Source organism: Mustela putorius, unplaced genomic scaffold (genome assembly GCF_011764305.1).
Source record: "Mustela putorius furo isolate JIRA1106 unplaced genomic scaffold, ASM1176430v1.1 tig00000224_pilon_pilon_pilon, whole genome shotgun sequence".
NCBI lineage: Eukaryota > Metazoa > Chordata > Mammalia > Carnivora > Mustelidae > Mustela > Mustela putorius.
In genome coordinates, this window is record NW_025421321.1 from 15,178,538 (window position 1) to 15,192,888 (window position 14,351).

The 14,351-nt window shown below is 42.7% G+C and overlaps 1 protein-coding gene across 7 annotated transcripts in view; it reads left to right on the top strand.

The window, feature by feature from the left end:
* THADA (THADA armadillo repeat containing) overlaps positions 1-14,351 on the top strand; it is a 322,081-nt gene that overhangs the window by 234,264 nt on the left and 73,466 nt on the right. For all 7 annotated transcript variants that reach the window (XR_006606006.1, XM_013056339.2, XM_013056342.2 and 4 more), the window contains one exon: positions 7,740-7,834. Coding sequence is in view for 6 of the 7 variants with exons in the window: in XM_013056339.2 (XP_012911793.1) it covers positions 7,740-7,834 (95 nt within the window). In the remaining variant the exon portion in view is untranslated. The remainder of the gene's footprint in view (positions 1-7,739; positions 7,835-14,351) is intronic.

The window sequence follows — 14,351 nt, forward strand, 5'->3', positions numbered from 1 at the left end:
AAATGCAGCTCTGCCGTCACACCCCCTCAGGGGAGGGCAAGGTAAATGAGCAGTCCTGGGGAGCCAGCCAGACCCCGCATGCCGCTGCCAGCTGGCCTGCAGCGTAGAGCTAAATTCTGGATGTTACAGTGGGGGGAAATCACTTGTTTAAAAATATATATTCTGCAATTCATGACCATTTGGCATCTTGGTTTAAACAAATCCCCTATTGTTGCTCCAAGAATGTCATGTGATGGTTGCTTGGCTGGGGGCTGTGGTAAAAAATGGAAATCAGAAGGGAGAGAGGGGTTCTTTTTTATTTAATTTACACTTCTACATTTACATAACTTAATGTGGCCGGCATCAAAGAAGTACCTCCTAGCTCCTAACCCGCAAGAGCTCTTCCTTTTGTATCCACATGTGAAGAGAGGCAACTCTGGTTCTGTGGGCAGCTACCATTGCAGAGATGGGAACTGCCTGGGTTTGCAAAGATGGCCGTCGGGATCTCTGGGAGACCCAGGGAGGTCAACAAAATACGTTGTGTCGAGCCGGCCATTCAAATGGCCCTCGGAGGCTGGTTTCTGATGGTTAGTCAGGGAAGGTTTTCCTAGAGGACAGGCTCTGAAATGAACGTCCAATAAAGAACATGGTGTGGCTGGACATGTGCCAAGTCTGGGGTCCGTGGCAGAAAATGGGAACATGTTCTAGACTGTTTTCCCCCTCTCCTTCTCCCACCACCTTCCCTCTCTCATTCTTCTCTTGCCCCTCCCCCCACTTCTTACCTGTCTTCTCTTCCCTTGCTCCCCACCTACTTTCCTTCTCTTTTTCTGGGTTTCTTCTTAACAGCCTATTCTAGGTCTGGTGGTAGTCCCTGGGATATCACTTTATTCACTTTACTGCTGGCTCCCTGGTACGAGGCTATTAGTGCTTTTTGCTCAGTGACGTGGTTGAGAACAGAAGTGGTCCGAGGAGGAGTGAGCCTGGTCGAAGCTAGGATTAGAGCCCCTGCTAGGACTCGAGCTCCCCAGTCATTCTCAGCCATCAAGCTCGTCAGCGGCACCCGTTTGATTTCCTGGTCTTCATTGGTCCCTGCATGTAGCAAGCATGTTTTCGCCATCGTATCTGCTTTACGGAGCTCTCCTGACTGGATTCCTTCTTTCCCTTCACTGGCTAAATCCTTCGGTGTCTCCAGACCCCTACTCCATGACATTCCCTCTCACTGTTTTGTGTACATTTTGTTTTTCTCTCATGTACACTCTCCAGCATACACTTAAAAAACAAGGCCATAGGCTTTGCAAGGCCAGAACGTTCTCCCTCTCCCTCCTATTCTGTCCCAAGTAGGATGTTCCCCCATGGTGCTCGGTAAAGGTGTTTAGCTTAATAAAGTTAAGCCATGAGTCTAATTAGGCTTCTGGGGGAGTAGTTCCCTGAGGATTAGAGAGACCTCAGACCCTGACTTGTTGAAGTCCAGATACAGTCTCTTGACTTAGAGACCTTAACAGACACTAGCTGCCTAAAACCACAACAGCTGTTTCCAGCCCTCTGAAATCGGCAATGAATGCTTCTGGAAGAATATAGTGTGTCCAGAGTGAACTCTCTGACCCTTCTAGGGAGCCCACCAACACTTCACACTCTAGTGTGTGGGGATCCTAGCTTTCCTGTATGGATTGGGCTGGTGGAGTCCCACTGGTGGCTTCAACCCTTTGGAGGTTTTGAACTCTTGAAGGTCACTCTGAAGCTCTCCCTTTGGGTGTTTCACTCATCTGCTGTCATTTCCTGTTGTTCCCCTCCCACGTCCCCTTTGCAATTATTATTTTCCAGATGTGTCATGTGCCCTGCTCTTTGGACATGCTGCTGCTTCTGCTGGGGTCACTCTGCCCATGTTCTGTATCCCACACTCCTCACTCTCCAGCTCTTTGCCAAGTCACTTCCTAACTTAGCAGGTTCCTCTTCAACCATGCTTAATTTTTAGCCTGTCGAACCCCTCCTTTGGGCCGCCCCTCATACTCTGGTATAATTGCTTGCATGTTTCTTCTGCTAACTTGCCGGCTTTCAAGATTTTTTGACAGCCACTCGAAACAAATATTTTACATATGACCTATGTAAAATATGTGTGTGTGCTGTCTGTGTGTATATATGTACACACATGTGAAGTCTTGCCCAGTTTGGAATGGTGATACTATCTGTATAAGATATGAACAGTCTATAAGAAAAAGTGCAATAGGGGAATTTACTCAAGTTGTAGCACATTTAATTTCAGGAATGTTTGCTTTTAGTATATCCACCATCACTTTGGATACCAAGCATAGCCCTGGTAATACCATTCAGTATAGAGCAGGCTGGCTTATTACCTGGAAAAGAAAAAGAAAGGAGTTAGAACAGATCTACCAATGTTTTTGCTTAAAATCATTGCATTTCATAAATTATTTGCCTCTAACAAGATAATTTATTAAAAATAATTTATTAAAGATAATTTATGAAAACTTGATCCTGGGCAAGGACTTTATAGCAACAAGTAAAGGAAACAGTGCTTCCCTTTACCACTTTGATGCCTCTGATTCTATTTTCCTCCTCCCTCCCTCCTCACCTTCCTCTCTTCCTCCCTCTCTCTGCCTTTCTTTTCCTCCTCTGTTCCCTCCCTCCTTTGTGGCCCCAGATCCTCTGTGTTCCCCACCACCACCTCCCTCCTCCTCTCCTTCCCCTCCATTCCTTTCTCTCTGTTACGCTGGTCACCACTCACTAGTTGATTTCATAGTCAACAAAATGGGTCATAACCTGCGGTTTGAAAAAACACTATTCAGGACTCTAAGTTCCTTGAGGGCAGTGACTATGTCACTGAATCATTTTATCTTCATATTTCTAAACTCTGGCACTATTCCTAGCTCTCAGTAGCCTCTCAGTAAATGTTTTCCGAATGAATGGACCTCAGTTAAGCAGCTCTACAGCCACTGGGATTCCGGAAGGGACGGGAGAAGTGAATAATTTATCACAGACTTCCCAGGAACTCCTGCTGTCCTCCAGACACTAGGGCCATTGTGGATGTGTCTGGGAAGCCCTACTCTCTGCCCTGCCTTCTCCCTCCTCCCAGTTCCCCAGGAGAGAGGGCAGGAGGTTTAATGAAGTTCAGAGATTTCCCAAGGTAGCAGTGGATTCATCAGGTTCTCAGGTGGACATTTATCAAGGGACGAATGTTTAAAAAAATATGGAAGAAAGCAAGATTCTTAACAAGCCTTTTGTTTGATTTTATATGTGTAAACTTTGTCCTCCTAGTAACTGAATACTTGCTGCTCTTTCTATGGCTGTGGTTCTGCCGTTTTTCAGCCCATCTGTAAGACCCTGACCACTTTGGACTTTTTTTTTCTTTGAACACTCTAGATCTCTATTATACTGTGCCCCATGCCAGGATTTTTCCATTAGGGGGTAGGAAAAAAAAATTCCCAAGCCCACCAAAACCCCGTGGGTTGGTTTCCTGTCCAGCTGGCATGCTGTTCCCCAGGATTTTATTCCCCTCATCAAAGTAGCTTGACAGACCAAGAACAAACCTCTGGCTCACCCTGAACTCACAGTGTACCATTTCCAAGTCTGAACAAACATCAAATAATGGTGAGAAAGAAAGAAAGAGAACAAAATGATTTTCCTGACCTAGAAGCCAGTTTAGAGTGAGGCCCAACTCTGACTCCAGACAGGGTGGTTATGTGGCTGTGGCCATGGCTCTGGCTGTAGCCGTCCTTGAGGGTAGAGCCATGAACAGTGGGCTCCAAGCCAGGATTTCTGGCTTGGTTGGTCTCAGAGGAGAAGCCACAGATGGAGTCCTCTATGGCCCAGATCCTCTGTTTCCTGGACTCAAGAACAGCAGCCCTCGAGGGAGAATCCCACAGTCTCCTTGACTGCATCAAACTTAGCCCAGAGCCTCTCCATTATGGGGGTAGTCAAAGTGGGCCTCAGAGTGTCACAGGAGGCCAACAAGGTCACCAGCCTTGTTGCCAGATCCAAAAAGAGATGCAGAACCCTTCAGCCAGGCAGGGGTCTCTTAAGATTGCCAACCTTTCCTTGATTGATTTAGAAATCCTAAAAAATATGCTAACTTAGCTAAAAATCTCATGGAAACTAGGCTCCTCCTCAGAGTTGATAGTCAAACCAGCTTCCCCAAAATTTCCCTTTATGGTTCTGTATGGCTCTACGAACAGGAAAACATCCAGGGTGAGGCTATGACTCTGAGGCCACATGGGAGCAGACAGTGCATTTTTACACTAAGCAGCACCCAGTTAGCATGAGGCAGCCCATCTCCTGAAGGCCTGGCCTGCCTTCTTCTTGTTGCTACTTTTCAGCACATTCTCTCATCTTCCCCTCCTGATCTCCCTAGGTCCATAGTCAGGCCAAACTGATTCCTTCCCATATTTTATTGACCCCTCTCAAAACGCCCTGCCCTATCAACTTTGTGTGGCTAAAATCTTCCCATCATTCACGGCCCAGTTGGAATTACATCTCCATAAACCTTTCCTATCGCTCCAGTCCCACCTCTTCACTCCTTACATCCTGTCCCGAGGTTTGCCCTTATTTTTGTCTCCATAACTGCATAGAATTCTCTGAGGTCAGAAATCATCTCATGGACCTCATTTCCCAGCACTTAGCTCAGAGCTGGGTGCTCAAGGGGTTCCGTCTGCTCTCCGCAAGCCACTTACTCAGCTCCGTGCTGGATTGCTGACAGTTCATGAACCCCGCAACACTGGCTTTTCCCGCATTCTTGCTTGAGTGGCCCTTCCTTTGGCAGAGGGAAGTCCTACCTGTTACACAGTAAAAATGCCAGAATTGCAAATTATATCATTAAAGAAGTTTTCATAAAGTGTGGACCTTTCATAGGGAGTAGACAGATAAGGACAGGGAGTTAGGGTTGTGAGACCTGGGGAAAATGAGATAGAAATGAAAAATAAGGGTAGGTTTGGGAAGAAAAATTCCAAATAGATGAAAGTTTTAAGCAACAACAAAATGGAATTATAATTATATATATTTTTTAAAAACTACAATTATATATATAATTTTTATAATTATATATTACATTTACATATCATTTACATATATTTAACATATAATTTACATTTACATATAATGTACAATTATATATATATATATATATATATATATATATATATATATAAAATCTTGAAGAAGGTATAGACTTTGTAAGCATGATACAAAATCCAGGAGACACAAATAAAAATACCAGTGTATTTGGCTGCATTGAACTAAGCATTTTTGACTTGTAAAAAATTTATAAAGTTGAAAGACAAATGATAAACTGCAAAAATATTAAAAACAAATAAATAAAAGGAGAAGCTGGATGGCTCAGTCATTAAGCGTCTGCCTTTGGCTCAGGTCATGATCACAGGGTCCTGGATTTGAGCCCCGCATCCAGCTCCCTGCTCTGTGGGAAGTCTGCTTCTCTCTCTCCCACTCCCCCTGCTTGTGTTCCCTCTCTCATTGTGTCTCTCTCTGTCAAATAAATAAAATCTTTTTAAAATAAATAAATAAGTAATAAAAAATAGACTGCAAAAATATTTGTAGCACATGTGACAAAGAGTAGATTTCCTTAATATACAGAGAGCTCCCACAAATCAATAAGAAAAAGACCAACAATGTTAATGGACAGGGGAACTGAATACATTTCACAGAGAAGGAAGTTGAGGTATCTTTTGTGAAAAGCATATGAAGTGATGATCAACCTCACTTATAACAAAATAATCACAACATAAAAATGATAAGATACTGTTTTTCACCTATCATTTTGATAAAAGTCAAAAAGTTTAATAGTACACTGTGTTGGTCAGGTTGTGGGAGACTGGAATTCTTTGGCATGCTGTTGGTGAAAATGTATTATCTCTTTGGAGAGCATCTTGTTAAAAACAATCATAATTGTTTGCAAATACCTTGATCTGTCTATTCAGCTTCTAGGAATTTCTCCCCTGAGTACTCATTTATATGCAAAAAACTGATGTATATGTACATTCTTTATTGTTTTTAGCTAAATATCTTAAATAATCTGAATTCTTTCAAAAGGGGATTGGTACCTCCGTGGCATGGAACAGTCTACAATCTTTGAAAGAGAGGCAGATCTGTTTTTAATGGCATGATGTCAAAAACATGTAAGTGAGAAAAAGTAATGCCTAGAACTTAGTATATAGTAAACTACTCTTTGGGTAAAAATAAGCAAGTGGGTAGCTATAGATAGATGCTTGTAAATGAACAGAATGTGTCTGGAAGGCCATACTGAGAAGTAGTAATAGTAGTGGCCTCCGGGAACAGAAGGTGAACAGAGGGCAGTGAGAACTCCATTCTCACAGCATGCCCTTTTGTACGGACTTATTTTTATACCATGTGCACATGTTACCTATTTTTTAAAGCTTATTTAAAAAAAAAATAACTAGGTGCAGGTATGAAATTGGGCCAAACATGAGGTATGTGTATAAACCAGGAGTTACGGTAGGGTAGGAGTTGAAGCAAGCAAGTGACTAGAGAGGAAGCAAGTCAGCAGGACAGAAATGAGGCGGGTCAGCAAGAGAGAGACCTGGACACATGGCAATTTTGTGTTTTCTTTTAAGTCAAAAGTATCTGATTTCCTTTTCATACGAGAGCATATGCCGGGCCTCAATATGGCCAGTTCAGGATAGAATAGGAATAAACTTAAGGGAAATGGTAATAAGACTGTTCAAATGCAGGGAATGAAGAGGATGGGCTTAGGGGTCAAGTAAATGGAATGTCACCAGCCAGAACATTTGTGCCATTCCCTCATCTTAGGCAGGAAGCAGAGAAGGCAGGGAGCGAACACCTGATGGGGCGTCTGCCGTGGCCCATAAGCGAGGTGCGCATTCCACTTGTGCCACATCGGAAGTCACCGTGACTCACCATGCCATAATTAGGGTTTCCATTGTCCCAATCAGGAATAGGACTCAGGTCACAGAAATAAGTGGCAAAGCCAAGATTCAAATCCAAAATGTCCCTTCTCTTTTTACTGCTTGTCCTCTTTTACTACGTGCACATCAGGGAGGGTGGGGCCCCTTTCAGTCAGTCCGTGTGACCCGAGGCTCAAAGCCAGGGGGACCTTCAGCACCGTTTTCCAAAGAAAGTCTTCATTCTTCCTTTTTTTATCCAGAACCCTAAATCCAAGCCCACTTACTTTTTCCAGCATGTGGTTCAAAGAGTAAAGTGAACTCCATTTATTGAAAAAAGAAAAACTTGCGCTTATTGGGAAAGGAATGTCTGTCGCCAGGCTTGTTAGCACTCCCGTGTGTTTGGTTTTTCCACCGGTTTTTTCAGTCTGTAGGTATGGTTTGTCCTACGCCAGTGCAATTCTCCTCTAGAATGCTCAGTGAGTGACACTTGTAACCCAAGATCACCTCCACCCCGCCAGATCTGTCCACTAAAGAGGAAAAATAATAGAACCTTAACTCCCCCCACCAATCTCCTCGTTTTCAAATAACTGGGATAGGATACCGGGTTTTGTTTGTTTTCAGTTTGTTTTATTTGGAACCAGAGCATAGAGTTTTATCTGTTTTTGTGCATGTGTATCCCCAACCTCCACCTTGTGCTCTAGGATTTCATTTCCTCATTTGACTTACTGACGTGTTTCTACTATTGGCGATTATCTGTCTTTTTTAGCATTGGCCATAACTCCCTAAGCCTCATGAGACACCTTTTTCTCATCTGTGACCCAGACCTCAGGGAGAGAAAAATACCAGCTTATCTCCTGTTCTTTACCGTTCTAGGCAAAATCCGTGTTTGGTGACCAGAGCTGTATATATTGACATTCTCTTCCTGTTGCCTCGCTGCCTTGACAAGCCCATGAAAGGCACCCAGCCAGGTATGATTCATAGTTATATCATATTTTGGAATGATTATGGATCTCTGAACTATAGGTGGGGCTTTGAGTGGGTCTGCCACACACTCCCCCAAGCTTCTGCTTTTATAAAACTAACCACACATCAGAATTCAGCATGGTGTCATACAATTCCTTCATGCACGCTTTTCAAGGAAACTTATCCTTGTTAAGTTGGAAGTTTGCCATTTATTTTCTGTTTCGTCGTTCAGGAGGGAGTTTGGACTCTGAGTACTCAAATACCCTCTGTGTTTCAGAGACCTTGGCTTTTTTCCTCTTCCATTCATTTTCTTTAAAATTCAAAGAAAGCAGAGAGTCCATTCTGCTTTATTCCGCAGAGCCAACTGAACTGGGCTCATTTGATCCTGGAGTCTGGATACCAAAGACTCAGTCCCAAATCTGCCCTCACTGCCTTAAGCTCTGTCTTGAGATTCGTTCCTTGGTCATACACGTTTCCAGTATTGGCCGCCAAATCCATATATAATTGTTCTATTTTAATGATGATTCACAGGGTATTTTTATTATTAACATATAATGTATTATTTGTTTCAGGGGTACAGGTCTGTGATTCATCAGTCTTAAACAATTCACAGCACTCACCATAGCACATGCCCTCCCCAATGTCCATCACCCAGCCACCTAATCCCTACCCCCCCAACCCCCAGCAACCCTCAGTTTGTTTCCTGAGATTAAGAGTCTCTTATGGTTTGTCTCTCTCCTGATCCCATCTTGTTTCATTTTTTCCCTCCTTTCCCCCTACAAACCCCCGCCCTGCCTCTCAAATTCCTCATATCAGAAAGATCATATGATAATTGTCCTTCTCTGATTGACTTATTTCCTCAGCATAATACCCTCTAGTTCCATCCACATCACTGCAAATGGCAAGATTTCAGTTTTTGATGGCTGTGTAGTATTCCATTTTGTGTATATACACATACACACACACACACCCCACACACACACATATATATATACACCACATCTTTATCCATTCATCTGTTGATGGACATTTAGGTTCTTTCCATAGTTTGACTATTGTGGACATTGCTGCTTTAAACATTCGGGTGCATGTGGCCCCTTCGGATCACTGTATTTGTATCTTTAGGGTAAATACCCAGTAGTACAATTGCTGGGTCATACAGTAGCTCTATTTTCAACTTTTTGAGGAACCTCTATACTGTTTTCCCGAATGGCTGCACCAGCTTGCATTCCCACCAACAGTGTAGGAAGGTTCCACTTTTTCCCCATCCTCGCCAACATCTGTCATTTCCTGACTTGTTAATTTTAGCCATTCTGAATGGTATAGGGTAGTATCTCACTTTGGTCTTGATTTGTATTTCCCTGATGCCAAGTGATGTGGAGCACTTTTTCATGTGACTGGCAACCATCTGGATGTCTTCTTTGCAGAAATGTCTGTTATGTCTTCTGCCCATTTCTTGATTGGATTATTTGTTCTTTGGGTGTTGAGTTTGATAAGTTCTTTATAGATTTTAGATACTAACCCTCTATCTGATACATCATTTGCAAATATCTTCTCCCATTCTGTCAGTTGTCTTTGGTTTTATTGACTGTTTTTCTTGCTGTGCAAAAGCTTTTGATCTTGATGAAGTCCCAATAGTTCATTTTTGCCCTTGCTTCCCTTGCCTTTGGTGACATTTCTAGGAAGATGTTGCTGCAACTGAGGTTGAAGAAGTTGCTGCCTGTGTTCTCCTCAAGGATTTTGATGGATTCCTATCTCATATTTAGGTCTTTCAGCCATTTTGAGTCTATTTTTGTGTGTGGTGTAAGGAAATGGTCCAGTTTCATTCTTCTGCATGTGGCTATCCAATTTTCCCGACACCATTTGTTGAAGAAGACTGTCTTTTTTCCATTGGATATTCTTTCCTGCTTGTCAAATATTAGTTGACCATAGAGCTGAGGGTCCATTTCTGGGCTCTCTGTACTATTCCATTGACCTATGTGTCTGTTTTGGGACCAGTACCATACGGTCTTGATGATGACAGCTTTGTGATAGAGCTTGAAGTCTGGAATTGTGATGCTGCCAACTTTGGTTTTCTTTTTCAACACTCCTCTGGCTATTCAGGGTGTTTTCTGGTTCCATATAAATTTTAGGATTATTCCTTCCATTTCTTTGAAAAAAATTGATGGTATTTTGATGGGGATTGCACTGAATGTGTAGATTGCTTTAGGTAGCATAGACATTTTCACAATATTTGTTCTTCCAATCCATGAGCATGGAACATTTTTCCATTTCTTTGTGTCTTCCTCGTTTCTTTCATGAGTACTTCATAGTTTTCTGAGTACAGATTCTTTGCCTCTTTGGTTAGGTTTATTCCTAGGTATCTTATGGTTTTGGGTACAACTATAAATGGGATCAACTCCTTAATTTCTCTTTCTTCCTTCTTGCTGTTGGTGTATAGAAATGCAACTGATTTCACAGAGTGATTTTCTTCAAATGGAAAAGGGCAACTTCAAATTTAAAAAAAAATTTTTTTTTTAATGTGTTTATATAAGAGGCTGCAGGAAGTGCTATACATGAGCTCCAGGCCACAGACTGAAACTGATTTTCAGCAACACAAACTGGAATGCAGGGTAATGAGGCTGCAACTGGTTAAAATCAGGCTCTTCTAATTGATTAGGCCTGTCGAAAGAAGGCTACAATTACAAAGTCACATTCTGAGTACAAGCAGGCCAGGCCTTTCCCCTGTTACATTTAGTCTGTCAATGATTTGTTGTCTTCAGTAAATATATTCAGGCTGTCAGAGTCCAGCTCTGTCCATATGGAACCCTGTTCCCAAATTCAAACCAATTTAAAGTGCTTTGAGGGGGAGGTGCGAAACCACCTCACCCGGATTGATGACTATTAGCCCACAGAGCCCCTGTGGCCACGCAGAGGTAAGAAGAACACACCTAGACTTTCATCAGCTCCCCAGCCTTGCAGAGGGCGGCCATTGTATCCATTTGGTAGAATAAGTTCATATAGTTTTGTAGCTGTCAAACGGTCCTAGTTTATGCCTCATCCCAGCCTAATTACTAATAGTGTTCCCCTTTACCCTTGGAAGTGTCCAGGTTTGCTCCCCCATTATAGATCACCCCCACTGTAAGGGACCTCAGGGTTGCGCCACTGTATTTTACACTTGAACTAACTGGGGTATGGAGATTATAAATCAGGTGTTACTGGGTGGTGGCTCAGTGGGTTAAAGCCTCTGCCTTCGGCTCATGTCATGATTCCAGGGTCCTGGGATCGAGCCCCGCATCGGGCTCTCTGCTCAGCAGGGAGCCTGCTTCCTCATCTTTCTCTGCCTGCCTCTCTGCCGACTTGTGCTGTCAAATAAATAAATAAAATCTTTAAAAAAAATTTTTTTTTAAATCAGGTTTACCAGGGAGGTTAGTTCAGGTTTCCTCTATTTTTGTATTTCAATTCCAAATTCTCTATAGCTTGACAGTACTTCTCTGCTTAGTAGCTAAAGGACTTTGGCCTGGAAAGAGTTGCTCACGACTCATGAGTCCCGGCTTTGGGATCCTCTCAGAGTTGTGTGGTTGACCGTAATCATCAATTTATTTGAACCAAGTTTTCCTTAATGTACTAGTACCTTTATTCCTTGTCCAGAGGGGTTAACCCTTGAGTGTTGTGGGCAAAAGGCATGTTTGGTGGATTCTCTGTTCTCCAGCCACCTGCCCTTTACTGATGCTTGGGCTCCTTCATGAAGACATTGGCCTTTTTGAACCATCCTTTCTTCCAAAATCTTGTGTTACAGAAGACTTTGTACCCCAGTTAAAAGTGGATACAGCTGTCATTTATTTTGCTCAGCTGTGTTGTACTTGCATCAATGCATCATTCCTCTTACAGAGTCTTTTTTTTTTTTTAAGATTTTATTTATATATTTGACAGAGAGAGAGATCACAAGTAGGCAGAGAGGCAGGCAGAGAGAGAGAGGGAAGCAGGCTGCCCGCCAAACAGAGAGCCCGATGTGGGGCTCGATCCCAGGACCCTGAGATCATGACCTGAGCTGAAGGCAGAGGCTTAACCCACTGAGCCACCCAGGTGCCCCTCTTACAGAGTCTTTACTCTGCCGAGGAGAATGGGACAGAGTGGGTGCTCTTGCCTTTATTCTAGTATGACAGCCATCACTTGAAATACTTTATCGCACCCTGCCCAGTGTGGCAGTCACTAGCCACGTGTGGCTCCCAGGCTCTTGGGATGTGGCCGATCCAAATGGGAATGTTTTGGAAGGATAAAATACACACCCAATTTCAAAGAGTTAGTATGAAAACAATTTCTCACTCACTTTTTATGTTGATTACATGTTGGAATGATTATTTTTGATATATCACATTAAATGAAATATATTATTAAAATGAACTTCACCTATTTCTTTGTATTTTTTTAAAATGTGGCTGCTGGAAAATAAAAAATTATATATGTGGCTCATATTCTCTTCCTATCAGACAAGTAAGGATGTTATCCCGTCCTTCAGGATTTGCCCATATAAACCACATATATGTGTGTCTATCTGTATGAATGTTATACAATCATATAATGCATCCACACAAACCATGGTAACAAAATGTCCATCTCCATTATTAGCTCACAAAACTCAGAGTAGGGAGTGTATCATTCAGGCTCAAAGCCATAACCCTCATTTTGAATCCCAGATCTGCCGTTTAGCTCTGTGACCTCAGGCAATTCATTGAACCTTTCAGAGACAGTTTTTCTCAATTGTAATTGGGAGTGATGACAGGATCTGTATCTTAGAGTGGTTGTTGACGAATTTGTGTAAATTCCTACATAAGGGACGTGCTTTGCATTGCACAGAGTAAGTGCTCAGTAAATATTAGGTACTATTAATATTATTATTATCCTCATTATCATTAGCTAGAAACCAGGCATCTAATCCAGTCCCCTGCAGCCCCACACATTCATAATTCTCTTCAAACATCTTCAAGAAAGAAGAAATGTCTGCTTTCCTAGGAAAATACTGAAAGATGGCATAGCTGTCATGGAATGTCAGGAAATCCATTTGATTAAGGATTCTCCTGCCTCTCTGACTGATTCCAAAAAAGGATCATTTTTGTTGTTCGTCTATTTTTTCATTCATCAGAAATGACATGCTAACATCAGACACATTGAGCACCTATAGCTGGAGACACACATACATGGGTTTTGGGCTTATAAGTAGGGGAGTAAGGGATTACAGGTGCCGTAAAGGAAATGTTTATGGGATACATTGAAGGTCATTTCTACTTGGGAAGACAGGACGGCTTCATAGAGGAGAAGGTGGTTGAGCAGAGTTTTGAGGCTGAGTAGAGATTCAGCACATAGGCAAGGTGAAGGTGGGCATCATAGAGAGAGGGAGGAGCATGGCCAGAGGCACAGAGGCACAAGTCAGCACAGCCTTCAGAGAGCAAGGTCAGTGACCAGTGTCGGGTTCAAGACCAGGCAGGTGTGACAGTCACAGAAGCAGGAACTCAATCATGAAGGACCTCCTAGGCCAATTCAAGGAGCGTGTACTTGACCTTGTAGACAAAGCAGGTTATTAAAGGATATAAGACAGAGAGTCACACCATGTGGTTTTTAAGACAAGGTGACATTTCCTTCTATGCCCTCACCCTCGTAGAATTCTTAGAACCTTAGGAACTAAGTTCCCATGGTCGCCAAAAAAGAATGTAACAGAAAATCCATTTATGGAATGTCAGGGGGATTTGTCCAGACATTGTGATTGTCAGCCCTGGGGGTCTGGCAGGTGGGAGTGGGGAGTAGAGAACCAGACTGAAGATAAAGGCAGCAGAATGCTAAAAATAGCTGTCTTCGAATGGTGCCATCATGGGGGTGTCCTCCTCTTACTTCCATTTTACAGATCTTAAACACCATAATTCTGTTTTATTCATATGGGAGTACGTATGTATACTTCAACAGTAAATGGAAGGTGATTCATTATTCTAAAAGAAGTAGTATCCATTTCAGGGAAACATTTTTGGTTGAAGGAGGATTGGTCCATCTCCTCTCAAACACTGTTCTGTTTGTGACCTTGGAAGGCTGTTTCCCCGTCTAAACTGTCTCAGAACCACGTTGAGGGGCTAGGGAAATAAATAAGGAGAAAAACAGTGGAGTGGAAAGGCAGGGAAGATGATTAGGAAAGCTTAAGATAATGATGTGTTTTGTGTGATTCAGACTTTTATCTTAGTGCTTCCTCATCCTTTGAGGTTTCCTGAGCCATTAACTAGGTTTTACAAATTCCAGATCTGGGGGTTTTGTTTTGAGTTCCAAAGTGATTTAAACCCGCAGGACTCTCTGTCCCCTGTATTTTTTTTCCTCTTCTGAATCCAGCTGTCATCGTTCGTATACATCAGTTTCCTGCTGGAAAGAAAATTATAGTCTCTGAGTGGAGTTGGGGGATGAGGAAGAGGAGACCTAACAGCACGAGCACTCTAGGGCTGCCTTGCAGGCCTGGGCAGGGACCTGGAGACACAGAGCTTTCCCTCTCATTGGAGGCCCGCCTAC